The sequence below is a fragment of the Mesocricetus auratus genome, unplaced genomic scaffold (assembly GCF_017639785.1).
Source record: "Mesocricetus auratus isolate SY011 unplaced genomic scaffold, BCM_Maur_2.0 Super-Scaffold_100018, whole genome shotgun sequence".
Classification (NCBI taxonomy): Eukaryota; Metazoa; Chordata; class Mammalia; order Rodentia; family Cricetidae; genus Mesocricetus; species Mesocricetus auratus.
Window position 1 is genome coordinate 10,845,758 of NW_024429199.1, and position 24,676 is coordinate 10,870,433.

A 24,676-nucleotide genomic window follows, 5' to 3' on the forward strand; every position below is an offset into this window, starting at 1 on the left:
TCCTATTGAATAGAGATGGCTTTACTCTTTATATTTTTTTTCACATTTTATTGCTTATTTTCCTAACATTTAAACAAAATGCAAAATATTCAGTCAAAAGGTCATAAAACAAAATGTAATTTATGGCTGGCATACAAAAGAAGGTTGCTCCTAGCCGGGCGTTGGTGGCGCACGCCTTTAATCCCAGCACTTGGGAGGCAGAGGCAGGCGGATCTCTGTGAGTTCAAGGCCAGGCTGGACCGACAGCCTCCAAAACAGAGAAACCCTGTCTCGTCAAACCAAAAAAAAAAAAAAAAAAAAAAAAAAAAAAAAAAGAAGGTTGCTCCTTTGCCGTGAAGAAGGAAACTTTCACCATGTTGATAATAGCTAATGGAATTAGCACTTATTACAAAGTACCTCTCTTAGAGGGAGGGCCCAGTGGACCCAAATTTAAGGGATCAGTGAGGTGTGTTCGCACTGACCTGCCTTCGGCTGATATCTATGCTTCGCTCTAGTTCCATTTTAGCGGCTGCCAGTTCTTGATGGTGATTATGTCGTAATAAATCAATCGAAGCTGCATGTTGGTGGTTTAGCTCAGATCGCAAGGAAGCTGGCATGCAAAGGAAAAGGGTTAGAAAATTTCAAAATCCTACCACTATCTTAGGAAAAAAACCATAAAAGATCCAGAATATAACTTTTAAAATTAGGATATTCAAAAATATGCATAAAATAGATTATCAAATGTGGATTTGAAATATCTACTTAGCTTTGATGATGGCATGAAAAATGTCAAGAACTTAAATGACAAAAGTGGGTTTTTGTGAATTCAGTTGGAAGATAAAGTGGTAGTGGAGATGAAATACTTCGGTTGTTTTATATTATTAAAATAATAAAGTTGTACCTTTATAAATGTTTAAGAGGCAATTTTCCTCCCAGTAGGAATTATTTTACAACATCCCCAGAAGTACTGGCTGAAAAACACTCTGAATTACCTGGAGGTCAGACATCACATTCAGTAGAGTTTGGAATTGACTTTCAATTCTATTTATTTATTTATTTATCGATTTATTTATTTATTGAGACAGGGTCTCAGGTAAGCAAGGCTGGTTTGGAACTCACTCTGCAACTGGGCAGAAATCTTCATTTCCTATGCGTTATGCCTGGCCCTGGAATTAATTATTTCATACAGCACACAACATTTATTGGATGACAATAGTATCCTAAGAGAGAATAAAATGTGACCTTTTCTTTATAACTTCACAATCCAGAGGTGAAGGCATTACTTCGGGTAACTAACTGGCACATCAGAGGTTCCCATAAGTACAATGAGAACACAGTGGTGAAAGTCTCCCACTTTCTGAGAGTCAGTGATTCGGGATCGGTCACAGAGAGACTGTTATAGTGACTGCCTGCAATTCAGCGGGACTGAACTGGGGCTTCTAAGTAGAGAAGGAGGTGCTTTTATCACTAAGGCAGAACATGCAAAAGAAGCCAGAATGTGGCCTGTCCAGCAAGCTGTGAAGTCTGTGTGGCAGGAGGTCACAGGGTACACGGTATCATGAAGGAAATGGAACCTGCGGGGATTTTACTTTAAACCCTAGGTCCATGGTCCTCAAATTGTGATGTGAGTGGCTGTGTTCCTAACAGAACTCAGAGCCAACCCATGTTATTTCCTTAAACATGAGCGTTACTTGAACATTTTTAAGTGTTAATATAGAGATGTAGATGAGTAAAATGCAAATTGTGGGTTTTAAAGCTAAACATGAGATCTAGTAAAAGAATGCTGCCCTTGCTTGTAGTTGGCCAACTTAGGCTCCTGTTGAGGCCTTCACAGAGAACTTCACTAAAGGGTACAGATAAGAAAATCGGTACAGTGACAGTATACAGTAACATGCAAACAAGTGCAGAATGACCCCAGAAGGCCAAAGTGGCCAGATGAGCACACAGAAAAAATAAGGTGAGATCCAGACAGTGACAATAGTTCAAAAGTTGGTGGTGGCCTCAGGGACAGTATGTTCATGGGAGTGATAGAGTAAACAGACCTGAAGGATCCTGAGAAAGACTCGTAACTAGGACATATAAATAGAATACTTAAAATTCAACAGTAACAATGATAAACTCAACCAAAAGAGAAGACATGAAGCTGATGAGAACACGAAAAGTATTCAACATCTCTATCCACTAGGGAAATGAAGAATAAAACCACAATGAGATACTATGACATATAGTCACAATATCAAATAGTGGTGAGATGTGAGGGAAATGGTTACTGATACAATGCTAGAGGACTGAAAAATGGCAGAGACATTCTGATGAACATTCTGGCAGGGCCTTTAAAAACTAACTAAATACATAATCACCACATGACCTAGAAACTATTCTCCTGGCCTTTATTCCACATAACCAAAACCTTGTATTTACACAGACAGCATACACGTGATGTTTGTGCGCATACATGCAACAGCAAAATAAATCCCAAGTCACCTTCAATGGCTGAAGGACAGACAGGGACACGGTGGTGCATCACTATGACTAGAAAGAAAAGAATACGAACAAACTAGAGATGATCACAACAACCAGGGTGACGCCAGAGAATTATAATGAGTGAAAAAGGCAATTTCTACAGAAATGATTATCTTAAAAAGAAAACTCTTTAGAGGTTCTCAACATTATTTTTCAACCTGATGGTAGTTAAATCACATCTCAGAGGAATAGGAATAGTTCCAACACTCAACTCCTTCAACCTCACCTCACACAGCTGTGCAAACAGCATCACATTCTCTATGGCCATAATTCTACAAAGGCCACCTCTTGTGTTAGCTCTGAGTTCCATGCAAAGACAGACCAACAGCTCATTCTTAATGAAGTCGCACAGTACAGCCTCCAGCATACAATTTGATGTTTCACAAATCTTTCATAAATATTCAGGATTGCTGTGACTTTCAAGCTAGATGTCACAACAGCTTCTCAAGAAGTAGTGAGAGCTGTAACAGCATGGCCTAGGACTTCAGCACCAGTCCCATGGGTGATAGACAGGACGCATGGTTCCCCTTTGAGCTCCAGATAATCACTCACACCCTGCTAGTCCTCTTTGTTCCAAGTCCCATCTGGAAGGAGCGCTCACTGGATTATATCAAACACACAGGAAAAAAAAAATGCCAGGAAAATTTAAAATTAAACCAAACAGGGAAAATGAGATGGAAGAAATGAGTTATCCAATAACATCAAAAAACAAAATCATAAATAAAAATTTAAAAACACATCCAACTTTTTCTTCTAAACTTTATCTCATTTTATAAAGATCCATCTCATAGGGAAGAATCCCATATGAAAAAGACTTCAATAAAAAGGTCTTTTTCCCTTTCTCACCAAAACAAAATCCTGAAGTAGAAACACATGATTGTAAAGTCCAAGCCATGAGCTATGTGCGGGGTTGCACATGTGAGTGTGTGAGTGGATATGCGTGAGGTTGCATGTGTGGCAGTGATTGCATTGGTGCATGAATATAAGTTCATATGTGGGTACATGTTTGGGTGCATGTGTGGATGCACGCATTGGTGTATGTGTGGGAGTACATGTGTGAGGTGATTACATGGCTGCACAGGTATGAATACACGTGTGGATGCATGTTGGGTGCATGTGTGGATGCATGCATTGGTGTATGTGTGGGAGTACATGTGTGAGGTGATTACATGGCTGCACAGGTATGAGTACACGTGTGGATGCATGTTTGGGTGCATGTGTCGATGCATGCATTGGTATATGTGTGGGATACATGTGTGAGGTGATTACATGGGTACACACGTATGAGTACATGTGTGGATGCATGTTTGGGTGCATGTGTGGATGCATGCATTGGTATATGTGTGGGATACATGTGTGAGGTGATTACATGGGTACACACGTATGAGTACACGTGTGGATGCATGTTTGGGGGCATGTGCAAGGGTAGATGTTGGATGCATATGTGGATGCTCGCATTGGTATATGTGTGGGAGTGCATGTGTTGGTGCGTGGGGGCTACTGGTCAGTGACTGGTTTCTGGGATCCCTAAGTGTTCTGCCTCCATTCAGGTCCATGAGACTGACAAATCAGTTATGAACACTGCTTTCTCAGAGTACAGAGGGAGCTGACACCATCCTAGTCTTCCTTCCTTGCCTCTTCACACAGAAACATCATCTTGATGTTCCAAAATTTAAATACACAACTCGATGCTTTCCGTTGATGTTTACAATGGAGAAATGTACAAATAAGTAGGACAAGATTATAGTCCTTCCCACAATACCAAGCATAGCTTTTCCTTCGTCTTCTAATTCAAAGCGGAGTGTCTGAAGTTCCTGCTCCATCTCCACGCGGAAGCCCTCCATGGACTCTCGGTGCGCGTCTTTCAGTGACTGCAGCTCTGCTGAATGTTTCTGCTGCAAGTGATTCTCCAGAGCCTGGGTGAGAAGCAAATCAAGTCACTACACTAGACCACGGGAAACAAAATAGAAAGCGGCCTGGGAGCCCAGTGTTTAAGAAGACTCGGCTGCCGTAGTTCATTCCCATCGAAATCAGATATAAAGTAAGTGTAACTGGAAAACAAATTCATTGGGGCAATCAGTAGAAAATAACCAATTATAAAACCAGTTTGGCTTACCACATTTTTGTTGAATTTGGAAATACAGACTTTTAGCTTCAGGCAGTTTCCAAATGAAGTCATTTTCTAAAGTTGCTAAGGATACAATTACTGAAAACTAAGGGAAAGAACCTGTGTGTCTGGAAAGGAAAGGAGGGGGTTGTCACTAAGAAAATAACACAAAGTCGGTTCCTTGTTAGGCTTGCATAAGCACAGTGGGGGCATTGGGAAAACTTATTTTATATGCATAGGTGTTTTGCCAGCACGTGTGTATGTGTGAAAGTATCAAAGTCCTGGATCTGGAATTAACAAACTGGTAAAGTGCCATGTTGGTGCTGGGAATTGAACCTGGGTCCTCTGGAAGTGCAGCCAGTACTCTTAACCACTGAGCCATCTCTCTAGTCCTCTCCGATAGAATCTTTTACAGCTATTTTCTATAAGTTATTTGTGTGAAGAAGCAATTCTCTGAGGGTAAGTGGATAGAAGAGTTTCTGTCTGTCCCTGAAATGTCTCCTCTACACTAATGTGTCGATCACCTGCTCCCCGGCTGGTGGTGTCTTTGGAGGAGCTCTATGATCACTTAGGAAGTGGACTACCTGGAAGTAGAAAGTCACTACTGACAAGACTTTGGACACTGTGGCTTAGGCCTGGTTAGGGCTTTCTCTGGTTGGGGCTTCATGGACTGTGGTGATGTACGGAGCTCCCATCACTATGAAACTCTGTGCCAAAGGAAATGTTTTCTCCCTTGAGTTTCCCTGTGCCATGGAGCACTTCCCTCTGGGCATGGCATGGCCATGGTCTTGAAGTCAGAGCAGCTGGGCTGGCCTGCAGGAGACCTTCAGAGCTGAGTCTGCGAGCATTCTCCTATGGAGACAGAAGAGCTCCCTGGGCCCACAAGATCCCTCCCTGATGTTTAAAGGCTGCTGGAGCGAGGGTATGAAGCGTTTTTCTTTAGTGGTATGCGCCCCTATAAGTAATCCCAATTAATCTCATTGGTTCATCAAGCTAGACTTGCTGCTTTGGTCTGCTGTGGGTCTTCCTACCTGGAGTGAGGAGACATTTGTTCATATCTCTTTAAGGAAAAGCTAACACAACCTTCTGTCAAGTATTCTGACATAAAAGCGACTATTCCAGATTACATGTGATAAGTTGCTTGAAAGGTTTTATGGATGTAACAGTCTACAAGTGGTTGAGTGGAAACACATCACCCAGGTCCTTACAGGGGAGAGATTAGCTGAGTGAAACAGAACTTTTGTTGCTTTGTTTTACTGTAATTTCTAAAATGAAGCATTTGTGAGACTGAGTACTATAACTCAGTTGTGGACTATTCCTTTATCCCGTGTGAAGATATGTCACTGTGATTGGTTCAATAAGGAGCTGAGTGGCCAATAGCTAGGCAGGGGGTATAGGTGGGGTTTCAGGATGGAGAGAGAACTCTGGGAAGAAGAAAGCAGAGATGCTGGACAGGAGAGGAAGCAGGATGGGCAGTATAGCATAAAGGTAACCGAGCCATGTAAAAGAACAAAGATTAAAAGGTATGGGTTAATTTAAGTTATAAGAACTAGTTAGGTCTGGGTGGTGGTGGTGCACACCTTTAATCCCAGCACTTGGGAAGCAGAGGCAGGCAGATCTCTCTTGAGTTCGAGGTCAACCTGATCTACAGAGTGAGTTCCAGGACAGCCAGGACTGTTTCTTGGGAGCTGGTTGGTGGGACAGAAAAACACTCGCTACACATTTCTTTACCAGAGAAGTGGTGTTTTAAAGTTTAGTATTTGTTTGCTTATCACCATCTGAGAAACGCTTTTCAGAAACGGAGCATGAGTGTCTTCCATTATGGGTAAAATAAAGATTGTTTCGTTGACACAGAACCTACAGCTAGATAGTTGAGTTACTTAATGCAACACAGAAACATTTCAAGTTCTGATTCCTTTTGAAGATTAAAGTTAAATGATTTTAAAAATCAAACATGCTATGTAGCAAAGGATGACCCTGATCCTCCTGTCTCCACATTCTGGGTGCAGGGATTACAGGAATGTAGCACCTTGCTCAGTCTATCAGGCCTAATTCTTAACCAAAGAGACCTCCTTGGATTTCTGGACATGATTTATAGATTACAACTTACTATGTAAGTAAGTGTTTCTTTGTTTTTTAAAGCATAAGATTTTTCTAAATAATTCATTTATTTTTGTATACAAAGAAAACATTTTACTTATACATTATACATTGTTAACACTAAGGTTAACAATGGTCAAGACACAAAACAGGTTGAAAAGCTATAATCACTGTTGAATTCAACCTTCATTTATTTATACCATTACTTAAACTAGTGCTTGCACCTGAATGAAAAATTAATAAATAGCCTTTATAGGTAATCTGTATTATGATGAAAATGACAGTATGACTGGGTTCTTCTACAAAACTTTTGTTATACTGAGATCATAGGAAGAAGGTGAAAAATACATCGCTAAGAAATGAGCTAAACAAAAATGAATCACATTCAAATTGTGTCACACTAGTGGTTTACAACTGAACAATGGGTGCTGTGGAAATATCTCAGACAAGGCAACTGGCTCAAGAATGATAACAAAAACTTGGATCTCTAGAACCCATGTAAAAAGCCAGGGGTAGCAGCGAGTGTCTGTAACCATAGGATGGAAGACCATAGGGACAGAGGTATTCTGGGAACTCACTGGCCAGCCAGCCTATCTGAATGGATAAGCTCCAAGTATAGAAAGACTCATTCTAAGGGGAAAAATGTGTGTAGAGAAACAGAGGAAAACAGTTGACACCAACCCCTGCTTCATGCGCACATGCACACACCCACATGAAACATACACACATACACACACACACACACACACACACCACTCCCTGACAAAATAAAGAAGTAGATACCTGGAGATCCCAGCAGAGAATAAAATAATGTGGGGACTAGTGAGCAAAATTTTTTGTTATGCAAGCACAAGAACCTAAGTTTGTTTGTTTTCTTTCTTTGTGCATGTGCTTGACTATAAACGTGTGTGACTGAAGATATACACTCTGTGTGTGTGTGTGTGTGTGTGTGTGTGTGCGCATGTCTATGTGTGTGTGTGCATGCGTGTTGGTTAGAAGACAACTCAGGGTGTTGCTCCTTGTCATCCATCTTGTTTGAGGCAGTTTCTTGTTGTTTTCCACAGATAGCAGGCTAGGTGGCCTATGAGCTTCTGGGGTTTCTCCTGTAACTACCCACCATGAAAACGCTGGGATTATAGATGCAAACTATTGTGCACGACTGTACATGACTTCTGAGGCTCTGAACTCTGGTCCTTGTAGGGGAATGGCAAATGTTTTACCCACTGAGCCATGTCCCTTGCTCTGGACCTGAGTTCCGATCCCCAGCATCCACGTAAGAAGACAGGCAGGCCAGTGCACATCTGGCCACTTTAGTTAACCAGTGAGCTCCCGGCACAATGAAGGGCCCTGTCTCCTTACAATAAAAACCAAACAAGCAGAAGAGAAAGAAAGGGGGACACCTGGCATCAACATCTGGTCTCTGCACGTGTATGTGTGCTCACACACAACGTAAAAGGTAAAGACTATGATAATAATCCAGTAATATATTCATTTGATTTCCACCCATTTTAAGTTATTGTAGTTATAATTTTTCATATAAGCTGTGGGGTTATATTACAAGGAAATTATAATTTAAACTATTTCAATTTCATTTTACCATGAATTTTTTTTTGGTACAAGATGAAAGAATGTAAGTGGAAAAACCAAGAGAAAAAAACAAAACAAAAAACAAAAACAAAGCTATATATCTCTCGGGTCCATTTCTCTTTTTGTGGGCCCAGGGTGAAAATAAATTTAGCATTTGATAAAAGTCTGAGTGTGGTGACATACATTTGTAATCCTAGCACTGAGGAGGCTGGGTCAGGAAGATCAGGAGTTCAAAGTCAGCCTGGGTACAAAGTGAGTTCAAGGCTAGCATGGTTACATGAGACTCAGAGTCTCAAAAATTCTGATGAAAGACTATTACGATAATACACTATGGCTAGAACAGTGGCTGAATTTATACCACAACTGTTAGGGAGCCAAAGATGGGCTCAGCTTGGTGTTACGGTAAACAGACAGATGGTAGCGCCACTCTTTGTCTGCTATGATGTACAATTAGTGTGTGCTTAAGCGCGGTGACTCCTACAGGAAGTCATGTCCTGGAGAACAATTCAGTAACACAATAAATAACATTTTAAAGAAAAATGAAAGAGAGAAGAGAAAAAGAAGGAAAACCTGGATTCTTAGGAATCTGAAGGCTGGGCTTTCTACTTCATCTTCAAACGCTAGGCCCACACTTGCTGCATACGGGTCCCAGGCCACTACAAAGAAGAATCTAAAGGTACCATGAAGCTCTTGGACGGCCTTTGAAGGTGTTTCCCCGGAACCTCACCCTTTGTTCCTTTTCCTTCTCTTCTTCCATGGTTTGGAAGGCGAGGACATGCGCTTCCTTGAGGGACTTGTGTCTCTGCTGGTGCTGCTCCTCCAGCTCCTCCAGCTCCTGCGTGAGGCGCTGGCGCTCCTGTGTGAACTGAGCTTGCAATTGCTGCAGCGACGTCTGCGACTGGCAGAGCTGCAGCTCCAGGTTCTGCTTGAGCAGGGAGATCTGTGCAGAGAGACACACGACAAGGAGTAAACACAGGGTGTGCCTCCCAGACTCCCCGGCCAAAGGGAAGGAGCAGCCCAAACAGAGCTGACGGAATAACCGTGGTCTAGACAAAAAGCTAACTGAAAACTTCATTGTTGTTAGTGGGTGTGCCTATGGTGTGTGCATGTGGCAACGACTTTTCTCTGCTGTGCTGGTGGCAGGAACGGGCCACTTAACATGTGTCGCAAGGAAAGCAAAGGAGAAAGAAGACTGACTGGGGACTCACCAGCGATGCCAAGCAAGACAAGAGGGGAAAGCCACTCTGGCAAACGGGGAAGGCTAAACACAGCAGGAAAAGGAGGCTGCAGTCAGCTCGGCGGCACCATGAGCTACGCAGAAGGGTTTGGGGCAAAGTTACCAAGACACAAACCAGGATTAGTTAGAAGAGTCAGCACATGTTGTCAAGGGAATAGCCACACCCTGGTGAGAAATGATGCAACTGACACAGATGTCAGATACGCACTCCCCAAGGAGCTAGTTTAGCTGTTGAAACTTATCAATTACTTTTATACAATGGTATATTTCAGAGATTTTACAGAGGTGGGGGCCAAGGGAGGTACCGTGAATCTGACTCCAGGAACTCAGATTTTCAATAGTCTCTGTGACAGGGGATTACTTTGTAGCCCAGAGTAGCCTGGAATTTAAGGCAATCCACCTGAGTTCAGAAATTGTGGATGTAAACACCATACGTACCTAACGAAAAAGGCACAGTGACCACTAAGGCCATGATGTGGGATAGGATTATAGCTTAGTGCTCACAATTTTATGCAAGGAACATCAGGGTTTAATAAATACTAAGGAGAACCCTGAAGGGAAAGGGAAGTCGTAAGAGGCAACAGCAGTTAATAGGACTGTGAAGGGTGATCTGTAATTGTAGTCGTTCTCTGCCCAGCCAGCCAGGGCTTGAGAGACAAAAGGCATCTCTCTACTCTCTTAGGCTCAGGACCAGTCTCAGCATCAGGACAGGCCTCATGGCAACTGCTTTATGTTTCTCTGGTATTAACTTGTTAGAATACATATGCGACAGGTGGGGACATCGTGTGTCACATGTGTAATTTTAACTGATATTCTCAAAGTTCTTCCATGGCACCTGACCAAGCGGGAACTAAAAATCTAACTAGCATTTTTCTTACCATGCCCTGGCACAGCCTGTGTTCATCCAGCAAGAGTATACATGAAGTTTTGCTTTGCCCAAAGGTACCAATGGGGCGGGAGGTGGCCCCAGATTGTACCCTCTAAGCCTTCCTAATGCTGTGACCCTTTAATACAGTTGCTCGTGTTGCGGTGACCAATAACCATGAAATTATTTCCAATGTGACTTTATAACTGTAATTTTGATACTGTTATGAATTGTAATGTAAACATCTGATATGCAGGCTCTCTGATAAGTGACCCCTGTGGGGGTCTGGATCCACAGGTCAAGAACTGCTGCTCTAAATGCCTAGGTTAGTAAGAAACCACCCACTCACTCAACCTGGCATAGGTTTTTCTGTTGTGATACCTGCCTTAAATGATTATTGCCCCCTCACTGGCCCCCAGGGTTAACTGGACCACAACTGCATCAAATTGTATTAATCTGACTACACACCAATTTATGTTTGAACTATTTAAAGATGAAGCTAATGAGGAAATAACATTAAAATAAGAGAATTGCCATGGTAATATAATCATACATTTAAAACATAAGCAGTTTAAACTTTCTTTGGCTTCAATGTTTTACAGTATACTTTACCTTAAGAGAACTCCAAAATATTATTCTCCAACTTAGAATGTATGATTAATATTTGAATCTACACTCTAGAAAGTAACAGACTCTATATGTGGAAAGACACCATGCAATTTAGTAGTCAAATACACTTGTTTTGTTTTCTTAACTTTGGAAGCACACAAACTCCAGTCTTTGCATTCATGCTCAATGCGGTAATGTGAATTATATGCAGAAGCCGTAGCATGCAATGCAGCACTGCAGGTGAACATATTAGTAGGGCAGCACTAAGTAAATCAGCCTTCGTTCAGCAGGAAAATGGCAAACCATTAAAAGGGACAGACCGTGAGCAAAGCAGTGTCATATGAACTAATATTTTCTAGCTATTATTTAATGATGAGTTTAATACAGTTTATACATACATATTGATATCAAACAGCATTAATTCAAAATAAAGCAAGGAAGGGTCTGCATTAAATGTCAGGACAACCTTGATCAATAAAGGGTACAGAATATCTAGAAAGGTACACTGAACAGTGAATGAGAAATAGCAGTTGCTTTGAATTACATACCTTACTCAAATTAAGTACTGTGTGTATGGTATTAGTGTCATTGTATGTCCTACACTTTTGGGCATTTTATCCCTTTACCTTTTTAAATGACTCATTTTTATGTGTTATGTGTGTTCTGTCTGCATGTTATGTCTGTGTACTATGTGACGTAGTGCTGGAGAGGCCAGGGAAGTTCCTTGTAACTGGAGTTACAGAGGGTTGTTAGCTGCCATGTGGGTGCTGGGAACTGAACCCAGATCCTCTAGAAGAATAGCCAGGCATCTTAGCTGCTAAGCCATCTTGCCAGCCCTATTTTATTCCATTAAAAAATACGAGAACCTTTTTGCAAAAAAAAATCCTTCTTTAAAAATTACTACCAATCTGTGTATAGGTATGGCATAATTAAGTAACATGCCCTCTATCTTGCAACAATTTAAAAAGTTTAACTGTACTGAAAGCGATTGACATCCTCTGACTTCCACTATTTAGCAATACTTTTTTTTGAAAATAGGTTTCTGTCTCTCTTTGAGATAGGGTTTCTTTGTGTTAATAGTCCTGGCTGTCCTCGAACTCTCTTTGTAGATTAGGCTGGCCTCAAACTCATAGAGATCCGCCTGCCTCTGCCTCCCAAGTGCTGGGATTGAAGGCGTGCACCACCCCCACACAGAAGTTTTACTATCTTTAGAAAATATGGCATTAAAGATAGGATTTTGTAGAAATGTCAAAACCAAAAACACATTAAAACACACTTTTTTCTTTTTTAATGTCATCTCGCCTCACTGGGGAGCTCTTCACAAAGGCTCTGGGCCTTTACTGTGTGTGTGTTGAAGCTGCTCAACATAAATACTGGAACTAATTTTGTCATTTATTAACTTAGTAGTATTCAAATATATGTAGATTGTATCATTAACTCTAAAAGTAAACAATTCAAATTGAGGGTGCCAGCTGTGACAGGGTACCAACACAGGCACTATATTAACCTACCAGCTTTTTTGTTTTTGCTTGTTTTTTTTTTATGTGATACTGGAGCCTTTTCCTCCTTCAGTCTTATTACAAGAATTAAGGATCACACAAAGTATACAAATAATCTATCCTCAAGAAACAGCCTGTTGCAAGACAGCAGGTGCCCGTCAAACTTAGCTGTATATTATAGGAATCTCTCCTGGTGCTCTGAGATTCTTGCTCAGCACATCATATTTGGGCCCAGGCCAACCACCATGTTTGTTTCTAATTACCGTTATCTCCTAGGCTGGTCTTGAACTTACAGATGCAGGGCTGACACTCACAGATTTTTCTGCCCACTCTTTTTTTTTTATGTTCAAAACTGTTATTACTATAACAGGGTCTCCTATATCTTAGGTGATGGCCTGGAACTCCCGATCTTTCTTTCTGTGCTCTCAAGGGCACAGGCAGAAAACACAGGCATGCTGACGACCTCCCTCGTGTTTTTAATGCATTCCCGCTGTCCCACTGTCCCTTGCTATCTCAGATTTGTTCAATGTCAGTTAGCAGAGCTGTCAGATTCTGTTGGGATTAAGTCATGTCACCATCTTGAAGAACAGGGGACGCTATTTTTACCACCAATACATAATTACAACTGTTGAAAGCAATATCAGCTTAATTGTAAGGCATAAAGTCCACCACTTTCAAGTACTGAAAGCAACACTAAAGCCTGTTAACTTCGGCCTCGAAGAGTACAATGAGAGTAATCTTTAGTATGTCAATGACTTGCATACATTTTCATGGACAATGATAGATGGTGCGGAGACATCATTTGCTATTATTAAAGAATACAGGGAGAAGGGAAGGTGATAAAATGATATGTCAGTTAAAAACGTTTTAAAAAAAGAATACATTTCAGGTCATGAAATTATGGTCACTCTGAAAAACTTCTGTTTAGCAATTCCAAGACAGGTTTATTTTTTGAACGATCATAAACTAAACTTAGCAATTAAGAGTCACCATAGCACTTCTTATTTTCCTGAAGATATTATAAAATACATTCCTAGTTATCACCTCAGTCTTAAACTAAAGCAAACTAGAAAGCATCTATAAGATGTATTAGTAATCACTCGATTTTTTTAAAGGATGACTTATAGAGAAGCCAATTCTTTTTTAAAATTTAAATTAGACACAAGCTTGCTTCACATGTCAATCCCAGCTTCCTCGCCCTCCTCTCCTCCCTGCTACAGAAGCCAATTGCTGCTAAGAAAGGAGATATTACTTGGGAAGTGGAGGCAGCATATGGTGGGTGAGGAATGGCAGTCTGGCTATTAGGTATCCTAACACTTCAGTTTGGTTATGGACGATGAGGGTGAAAGGTGACTAATGACAACTATGATGTCACGTTAGGGGTTTAATTCAATGCGGTTTTCATTGTGGTAATAACATTCGATGCTATTTTTTTTTTTAGAAAATGTACAAAGCTGTTCCCATTCAATTACTAATAGACACTTAAGATAATGTACTTTTAATGATGATATTGAGTTTTATTTAATTAGTACCTTTAAGGGGAATAGCTACATCATCACAAATATTCTAAGGTACAATGTGATTTATTTAGAAAACAATCACATTTGGGTTATTATTTCTATACAATCAATAAATATGTCAAAAAAATCTGGATTGATATTATTAGGCCCAAAAGTGAAATATCAAAGAAAATTCTTATTCCATGTTATGGGATTTTATTATTAACAAGAATATCTTAATGTAGCCTTGTTCATCAAATGTAGATGAACATATATATTAAGAAAATTATGATGATCATAACCATTTATTTTCCAATTGCTATTATGTTTAAAGAAGAACTGACCATGAAAAGCAAGCAAAAGTTTCGTTTCTCAGGTAGTAGAAAATGAAATATTAAAGTTTCACAGTACACATCTAGATTCAAACTTTGCTTTGCCTAGGGAAACACTGGCAGGTTGCACTCTGTTTCTAAGTGCACTGGAGGACAGCTGCGACCCTGTGTGACACTCCAGGGAGTAAGTGTCTCACAGGACAGCAGCAGAAACAGCACTCAAATGTAATATTTTCATTTTCCACTACCCGAGAAAAGAAAAAACCACTCATAGGCCTTTTCCAGTAGAAGCTTGTGGACCTCTCCTGAGATATCCAGGAACTGAGGATATTATTTAGAAACATCAACTCTGTCATTTTACCATGAAGACTAAGGTAATAATGGGTTTGATATGAAGATAAATCTCATCTTTTTCTTCATGTACAAATCTTTACTGAGTGGAAACATATGGAATATTATTTTGAATCTTAATTTCTGTATGTGGGTCTACATAAAAGAAATAATCCTTTTGCCAATTCTTAGGAAAGGGATTTACATTATTTTGCTTTTCCTGTGTTAAAAATTAGGGCAGTAAAACATAAAACATATTTAAATTTTGTGAACTTTCACAAACACTTGATCCTTTAAAGTCTATTGACACTTTTCCAAAAATAAATTTTTAACTCAAAAACTTTTGCTTTTATCCCCATTTTATGATACTCAACTAGTTAGTATTTTTCAAGAATATTAGCATGCCTTTCAAGGTTAACATTATATTAATGAATTTTATGCATAAGATGAAAATCTACATTAGCTTCATCATAAAACAATAAGACAGATGGTAGATGTATACACATACAATACACAAATGAATGGTTGGAAGTTAGATATTATTAGTACCTATATGCAAAAAAATTGTGTTGTGTGCCAAAGTATACTTTTGTATAAGTTAAAGCTTCAAAGCAGTGTTATTATGCAAAATCAAAGGTGCAACATGCCTTGTGCACAAACTGTAAGTGCCGCTCACTTACATTGTTGATAGATTTATGCAAAGCTTCACCCAGAGAGTGCCGCTATAAGAAAAGATCACAGAAGAAAAGGGAACATTCAGAAACCAACTAAGTGAGAGAAAGCAAGATTAAACACCGAGTGTGAAACATAGAACAGTAATAATAATATGCTCACAAAAACCAGTTCTGAGAAGAAATCTGATTTAAGAAGAAATTTAAGACACAGTGTAAATGATCTACACACAGTCCCTAAATGTATCTGATGGATCCGTGGGCAGTCTACTTACCTATACAGGATGCTTAAGGTTAGAACGTGAGAACCGAGTCCAGTGTAAAAGATGATGGTTATGGAACGGCACGGAACACTATTGCTATTCTAAAGTCTTCCAGATAGCTGCAACCTAACTATTCAAGTGTTGCACACAAATGGCTGTGGGGCATAGGTTTCTCCAGGGAGCAAATGAGAATCACAAAACCAGCTGGATGTTTTTGTATTACTATTGCCTTGAGGTAATCATTGGAAATTGGGACTCTAGGGAAGAGATGAGATGATTTTTAAAGCTTTTAAATTCTCTTTTCAAACATGAACTTTATAGACTTGAGTGTTGTTTTCTAATGTCAAAAAGGTTGACTATGAGGCTAGAGATCTGCGTCAGAGGGTAAGCATACTTGCTACTTTTACAGGGGACCCAGGTTGAGTTCTCAAAATTCACATAGCAGTTTACAATCATCTGTAACTCCAATTCCAGGGAATCCTGTGCCCACCCTCTTTGGGACTCTGATGGCAGAAGCACAGACATAGTATACATACATACATGCAAAGCAAAATATTCATACACATAAGACAACATATTTTTACAAGGTTTACTATGCCTGGAAGGCTATGGATTTGACACTGGAGATCACTGACATTTAGAGCTGTGTACACCACAACACAAGCTGGGATCTTAAAAAAACATGGACTGAATGTTTGTGTGTCCAACTCTCAAACTCCTCTGTTGACATCCCAACACTCAAAGGGACAATAGTAGAAAGTAGAACCTTGGACAGGGATTAGGTCATATGGACAACACTTTCATTAGTGGGTACTGTCCTTATAAAAATATCCCCAGAGAGCTTCCTCATATCTCCTACTAGTGAGAGCACAGGCAGATGGCGGCTGTCTACAAACCAAGAAGCTAGCTCCTTGAAGTTGAACTTTCCAGCTTTAACAGCTGTGAGGAATATTTATACCCAAAAGCTATCATCGACTGCATTCCATCAGTGTAGCCCAGGCTAAGCCAGGACTACTGGTACCAAGAAGTGAGGACGGGGCTCTAATCAAGAAATGTAGAAGTTGTTTAGGATGAAGTACTGGGTGGAGCTCGGAGTTTGGGTGGCATGCTAGAAAAGCCTACATTAGTATGAAGGGACCTAGCGGCAGGGCTCAGAAAGAAAAGCAGACAGGTGCGGAGAAGTGCCAGTCACTTTAGAGAACACTAAAGGAATGCTGGGGAAATAAAAGGTCGGTAGAAATCTGGGCAGGAAAAGCCATCCAGATAAAGTCTCAGGTAAAAAAGATTGCAGTGTTGAAAACTGGGGAAAGGGTCATCCTTCTCACAAAGAAGTTACCTTTGATAACAGCTGCTTTTGTACTTAGGTCTTACAGGAAATAGAACGTGAGCAAAGAAATTGGATATTGAGCTGAAGTGATTTCTAAGCAGTTTTGAGGGTCTGAGTTGGCTGTCTTAGAGAGAAGTAGAGATTGGAGAGATGGCTCAGCAGTTAAGAACACGTTTGATTCTTGCAGAGGACCTGTGCTCAGTTCCCAGCACCCACGTGGCTACTCATGTAGAAGAGTAGAAAGAGAAGGAGGAAGAGGAGGAAGAGGAGGAAGAAAACGGAGGAGGTGGAGGAAGGAGGAGGAGGGAGGGAGGGAGGATAGGGAAGGATGTCTCTGAAAGTGAATCATCTGTCTTTGATTTCTTGAGGAGAGACCCTGCACCCCACTGCTAACAAGCCAGAAAGACTCCTCCTAAAGCTGGTGGTGGGGTTCCAAAGCTTTAGGGCCAGGACTGCTAATGCACTGTCTCTTTGTCTCTGGAGGCTGGGACTTCCACTACAGTGACACCAGAGGGCAGAGGAGTGAGGAGGTGACTCCAAGTCTTTAGATCTCACTGAATCTGCCTTGCAGTTTGGAATCATTGCTTCCTTTCATATTTCTCACTTTTGGAAATAGAACGCCTATCTTGTTTTCCAATCCTTTATGTGGGCTGCATAAAACTTAACTTAGTGCTATGGTTTAGATGGTAAATGGCTCCCGCAAACCCACGTGACAAAGACTTGGCTCTCAGGGTGGTGCTCCTGGGAGCTTTTGAGAGATGTGCCCTAATACAGTGGCCTAGGACACAGCCTTGTATCACTAGAGACAAGCCTTTGCAGGAAGCTGGTGGGACTCCAACTCCTTCCTCATTTCCTCTGTTTTTCCTGGCCCTGAAGTTTGCTCTATGACATGCTTTCAACCACTGACATCCTGGCACCACACCACAGGCCTTACAAGCAATGGGTTTATGCAACTACGGGCTGAATCTCTAAAACTGCAAGTCAAAATAAACTTTACACTTTATTCTTATTTTGGATATTTTGTTATAGTGTGAGAAAGCTAGCTAGTCAGTTCCACAGGTTTGCAGCAGGAGAGCAATTTGATTTAGGATCTGTCCTAATATAACTTAACTCCAGTCTGATTTGGGTAAGACTTCAAATTTTGACCTTAGGGTTGATGTTGGAATGAGATGGAATTTGGGGATGTAATGTGTATGTTCTGCATGTAAGAACATCATGAATACTGGGGGGCAGGAATGGGGAAATCTTAACCTTCTGGGGAGTAGTATTAGGAATTGGAGCTTTTGGTCTAGCCTTTAGGTCAAGAGGATGCTGCCTTGTAAATGGGATTGCAGAGAGCTACCTTGGTCCTTCAACTATGTGAGGATGCAGCGAGAGGAAAGGCAGCGAGTGTACCCTGACCAGCCAAGGTGCAGACACCTTGAACTTTAGACTTTCTGGCTTTCACAGAAACCAACCTCCATTGTCTATTAAAGATGTGGTCTATAGTCATCTGTTACAGAATACAAGCTAAATTGCAAATGCCTGCCTAAGAATACTGTACAAACTAAGAGCTTCTATGGAAATATTTGTCTAGCATTCTATATAAGATCCATACCAACAAAACTGATGTCATACATGTAAGGATTCAGGCATTATGCTGGCCTGTCCCATGTCGCCTGGCAGAATGCACTCAGGAAATACCCTGAATATCCCAGGGTCCCATGGCTGCTACATCACCACATAGTCTGCACACAGGCAAACTCCACCCATCCCCGCTCTCTCTTTTTCTGCCACCTCTCTGGGGAGGCAGACAGATCCTGACTGTTTTGTCTCTCTCCTCTCTGTTCCCCTTTCTTTTTCTCTTTGTCTTCTCTCTCCCTACTTCCCTCCCAATAAAACTTCCTTTCCACGTAAGTTCTGCATGATGGCCTGTTTGTCCCCCACCATGGGATTGACCAAGGCCCCACCCTCACACCATCTTATAACACTACAGACTCATCATTTTCAAGGATAATAGGATCAAACTCAGGTCCTCATGTTTGGCATCAGGCACCTTTACCTACTGAGACATCTTGCCAGTCATCATTCCTCTAAACCCTGATTTATTCACTGTTGAAGCAGGGCATGGTTTTACTTTGAGTAATTTGCAAACATGTTGAAAATGTAAATTCTGAAATCCAGTAACTTGCAGTCTTGTAAGGAGAGAGACCCTGAGTAATGATTAACTATCATAGTTGACTGGACTGATAGATGCCTAGAGAATAAAATCTACTTCCGGGTGTGTCTATGAAGCATTTTAAAGAGACAACTGAGTTTATAAGGGCTCTGATCTAATCAATAGCTTAATCTGACCATGGGCTGTAGATGTTCACAGAAAAACAGGAGGAAGTAGAACTCGGGGGGGGGGGAGGATGGGGACGAGATGGAGAAGTACTCAGAAGCACACTAGGCCTTGAGAAGGGTATATCTTGCCTCTGCTTTCCTCTCCTTCTCCTCTCTCTGCTTCATGGCTGCCTTATGCTCCTGCCACCATAATATTCCACCCGGCAGCATACTCAAAGCAATGAACCCAGCTGGCCTCGAACAAAACCCTCTAAAACTGTGGCAAAATGAACCTTTTCTCCTTCAAGGATTTTGTTGTTGTTGCTGCTGCTTATTTTTGTTTGTGGGGTTTTGTGGAGAACGTTAGATGTCCAGCCCTGTCATCCCCTGCCATGCTTGCTTGGGGGGGGAGGACTCTCACTGACCCTGAAGCTAAGCTGACAGTCAGCAAGCCCAGCAATCTGTCTGTCTGTAGTCTTCACATGGAGTGGTACAGACAAGGATACAAGACCATGTTTGAGATCTTATGTGGGTTCTGGGGATTTGAACTCAGGTCCTCATGCTTGTAGAGTAAACCCTCTCACCCAGAGTCGTCATCCCAGACTTCACTTTTGTTTAAACTTGAACTTAGCATCCAAAATAACAGGTTTCAGTATGTCATGTTCACATACATATACAGTTCTACTGTGTTCTGATTCCCTCTCCTCCCCCCACCCTCCCTCATCCTGCCCACTTTTCTTGCTGGTTCCCGTTCTTCCGTACATTGTGCCCTTTGTCCTTTCCCTTCATATGTATTCTAGCACCCTGGTTTCTTCCTACTCCCTCCTCTCTTCAGACCTCTTCCTCCCTTCTCACGACCCCCTTGCCAGTTTCATCACACGCAGAGCCACACGCACACACATCCTAAAATACATGTTCTGCACATGTGTGAGAAAATGTAATATTTGTCTTTCTGACTCTGGCTAATTACACATAACAAGGGGATTCCAGTTCTAGTCATTCCATCCACATTATCTGAGAGATGAATTTAGATCATGCCTCTATTCTGTAGGTTTGTGTCTAAGCCATCAGTTTTCTTAATTTCTCAGTTAATATCCTACATGAAGATAAATAAATCATCAGTTTGGAACCACAACAAACTCTGCCTTAATAGGGAAATAAGTGAATATGTGATGATACTCTAGGATTATTAACAGAAAATATTGTCGAGTATTTTCTTTACAACTTTCTAGATATTACAGCAGAATGAGAACCCAGTTGTTTTGTTTGCAAATTCTGATATACACCATATTCCAGAAACGTGTATTGCCCTCTTAGGAATGCTTGAGGCCTGCCCATTTGTGTCTGGTTTTTATAATTTATAATGAGGCTCTGAAAAGATATTGTGTGTGTGTGTGTTTGTGTGTGTGTGTGTGTGTGTGTGTGTGTGTGTGTGTGCCTGTGTGTGTTTTCACATTATTTGAAAACTTCGAAGTAAGGACAAGTAAACTCTTGCTGGAGTTGAGTGTCACATTTGCCTGTGGTGGGCTGCTAGCACACATATGTAAGCCTGGACATTCGGAGTGTGAGGGAGAAACAGAACTTGAACCCAGAATTCCAGACCAACCTGGGCAACATAGTAAGACCCTACACCACCATCATCACCACCACCACCACCATTACCACCACCACCACCAACAACAACAAAAACAAAAACAAGTTAAAATACAATCATGGAATACAAAGAGGGGTAAATAAATTAAAAGAAAACCTCTTAGGAATAAACACTGAAGAAACACAAGAAAATAAGGAAGAAAAGAAAGGAGTGGGGAGGACAGAAAGGAAAAAAGGAACAAGGATGACCTCTGACAACTTAATATAAGAGATTACAAGAATAACAGAGATGGCCAGCAAGATGGTTCAACAGGTAAAGGTGTCTGTCACCAAGTCTGATGACATGAATTCAATCCCTGGGGTCCACATGGTGGAAGGAAAGAATTGAGTCCTGAAAGCTGTCCTCTGACTTCCACACATGCACAATGTACATACACAGGTGTATATACACAAAGAAAAAATGCAATAGAAAGGAGTAAAAATAAATTTAAAGAAAAATGATGGTGACAGTGGTGAGATTTATTTATAATACAACCCAGTCGCCCAAATGCCCGTGTTCAATATTTTCTGACTGAAAAAATATCAGAAAGACTTGACAGTTTCCATTTTATTATGTAATTGAAACAACTACATCTTGCTAGGTACAGATCATGATAGAAGGATGGGGTAAATCTGCCCCAGTTTTGTTCCTAAATAAGAATGTAAAATAAGTATTCAGAAGGCCACTAGTAAGCTGTGCGAATGTGATACCACAGCTAGTAAGAGTTTACTTGTTCTTCTTTCAAAGGTTTCAAATGATTTGAACACACACACACACACCTTTTCCGAGTATCATTATAAATTATAGAAACCAGACACAAATGGGCAGAGCTCAAGCATTCCTAAAAGGGCAATACATGTTTCCACATACATAATAACTAGCTTACAGAAAGCCTATTTTGAAGTCTATTGTGAAATTCTTCATGATCACAAACAGAATAAAAAAAGATTAAGATATCAGCACATTTTTCAGCACTAAATCAGAAGTTGCTTCATGCCTAAGTTGTGCCCTTGTTTAGTGATATACACAGTGAAGTCTATTTAATAATTAGAGTTTACCATCTGTCCTTGCTTGGTGATACACAGTCGGTCTATTTAATTACTGGTTTACCAGGATCTGCCTTGTTTGGTGATGCACACAGTCAGGTCTTTTAATTACTGATTTACCAGGATCTGCCCTTGTTTGGAGATGCACACAGTCAGGCCTTTTAGTTATTGGTTTACCAGGAAAGTACAAAAAGTCAATAAAGTCAGAGGTTGTGTAAATAAGTGAAATGTGTAAACTATTTTAAATACAGCTATACATCTTTTTGAAATAAGATAGATCTAGAAATACCACTTTTCATTTATGCCATACTCTTCTAGTACTTAAGGTACAAACCCACAAGAGGAACAGACAGAAATTGTTCACTTGGGTAAATGTGCTTAGGAAATCAGGACACTGCTAATGAACATCTTCTGTTGCCCAGATGGCATCTGAGGGCCAGATACAAAATGATTTTCCCTTTTCAAAAACCGAGCTGGCCTTCCTATGTAAAGTCTATGTGTTCTACTCAAATATAAAACTAAAAAACAATTATGAAATTTTCTCAGAATTTAGGGTCACATACCCAACAGATTTATTTAGCACAATGTTTCATGTGAGCATGTCTGTGTGGCTTTAAACATTTAAAATGTTTAAGTTCGCCTGACAGAAAACAGAATTCAGTGAGCTGACATGCAGTAGGCTGTGCTTATCCAACTGCAGAGTGCCGAGGAGGCGAACGCCCACAGTGCAGACTGGATCTACCTGGGTTAGAAGATCTTCCACCTTCTTCTGCCACGAATCCCTGGCAGCGTTTTTCTCTCGCTCTTTCAGCTGCAACAGCTGAGACATCGCAGACTTTTTATCCTCCTCGTGTTGAAGCCTTAACTCTTGGCGAAGTTTAGAGCACTCTTGTCTATAATAAAATGCAGGCATTTGCTTTGTCAAGAGAGTCATCTACCCCAGTAAGCATTCCCTAGTGGTTCATAGGTTTTCTAAAAGCCCACTGAATTCTTAAGTCTGTGAGTCTGTGTCACTAGGCTAGCTTTCAGCAAACTAGTAACTTAACCAGGACCACTTAACACTCTACCATTGGCACAATAGGCATAAGAACAAATAGTCTTCTAATCAAGTTAGTTCTCTGCTTTATTTACATATATTAATGAAAATTAGGAAAAGGAAGAACTCTAAATTCTCTACATTTGATCATGAGAAAAATTAACTTAAAACACCACTGGCACAGCTTTAATAAGGAGCCTACAACAGGGTCACTTCCCACTCGTCTGTACCAAGGAGACCACCCTGCAGAGCCCAGTGTACCTAAGATTTTCAGTCCACTTTATCTCTAGGTCATGGGCCATTCTGTCCACCCTCAGCTTCTCCTCTTCCTTCATGGCAGCAAGTGTTTCTTCGTGCTGGTGTCTCTCTTGTTGTAGCTCAGCCTGAGGAACAGAAACACAAGCGAGCACTGGTCAGTCTCGACAAGCCCTAGCACTGCTGTCATGAACAACATGCTTATACAGACCCTGCCAATCCTTACAGCAGCCATTGATAATGCCAGCTAGGAGAATTAGTCAAGATATTTCAACAAAATACATGAAACACATTCTATATTCAACTGTTCTTTCCTTAACCTTTAAAAACCAAACTTGTATTATTTGAACAGTTTGAAGTTAGTTTATTACAGCCATGTTCCTCAAATTAATTCATATTTAAAATCAGGCCATTTGTCCAAAGATTAATCATTATATCTGCATACCATCAATATGATTAAAGGAATTATGAGGGATTTAAGTTGACTGGATATTTTCTAATGTAACTTAAGCCATTGGCCCATGTGCTTAATGGTATGAAAATGACATGATTCACAAGAAATCCTTGCAGATCAGCATAGAGTCAAGTGATTCCCTGGACTAGTGGGTAAAGATCAGCACCTGGACAAAATCCACCAACTGTAGACCACTGCTCAAGGATACCAGGCAAAAGGGAGGTAACAGCTATCCTTTGGTCACTATGATGGATGGTCCTGGATAGCTCTCAGGATAGAGCAGTGTTAAAGGGTGTCTTCAGTCTTCATATTAATAACAGAAAAAGAAGTCAGTATTGAAATTTCCATTCAATATGGTTCATTTGGCTAACAAAAGGTAAATACCAAACACTGAATTCAGGTACCTGTTTAGAATACTATTTATTTATCCTCTAGGAATCATTTTCCCCTCATAACCAGTAGCATTAGATTAGAATTTCTTAAATTATCTCTTATTTAAAGAAATTCTTCATTAAGATTTATTTTTAAGTGTGTGTGTGTGTGTGTGTGTGTGTGTGTGTGTGTGTGTGTGTGTGCAGACATGTGCATGTGAATACAGATGGCCAAAGAGGCATCAGATCCCACTGAGGCTGGAGTTACAGGATGAAATGTTAGGAATGGAGTACATACACCAAGATGAGGTCCATATAAACAAACACATGCCCTTACACACACACACACACACACACACACACACGTGTGCACAAACAAACACAACCTCATGTAACTTTCAACTAAATAGATTTATCCATTTAAAATACCATCTTCCTTTTACTTTTGGCAATGTACAAAACATCTTTTAACATGAATAAGTCATTCCTTTCATCCTTATGTGGAAAATTTCTACCACTGATATTATAAGCAATGTTTGGCATCACATACATAAACTGTATTATACATTACAGTAATTCTAAATATACACTCATTCTTTGTCATATTAGCACTGTTGTATCATATAGCCACTAGATAAAAGTACATAGA

At 40.5% G+C, this 24,676-nt stretch overlaps 1 protein-coding gene across 12 annotated transcripts in view; it reads right to left on the reverse strand.

The window, feature by feature from the left end:
• Fam184a (family with sequence similarity 184 member A) overlaps positions 1–24,676 on the reverse strand; it is a 110,093-nt gene that overhangs the window by 18,728 nt on the left and 66,689 nt on the right. For 9 of the 12 annotated variants that reach the window (XR_005869423.1, XM_040728115.1, XM_021229086.2 and 6 more), the window contains exons 8-13: positions 23,209–23,330; positions 22,654–22,804; positions 15,348–15,389; positions 9,024–9,236; positions 4,265–4,418; positions 462–589 (exon numbers count right to left, since the gene is read on the reverse strand). Coding sequence is in view for 11 of the 12 variants with exons in the window: in XM_040728115.1 (XP_040584049.1) it covers positions 462–589; positions 4,265–4,418; positions 9,024–9,236; positions 15,348–15,389; positions 22,654–22,804; positions 23,209–23,330 (810 nt within the window). In the remaining variant the exon portion in view is untranslated. The remainder of the gene's footprint in view (positions 1–461; positions 590–4,264; positions 4,419–9,023; positions 9,237–15,347; positions 15,390–22,653; positions 22,805–23,208; positions 23,331–24,676) is intronic. The other 3 variants (XM_013115820.3, XM_013115821.3, XM_005073299.4) reach the window with 1 other exon arrangement.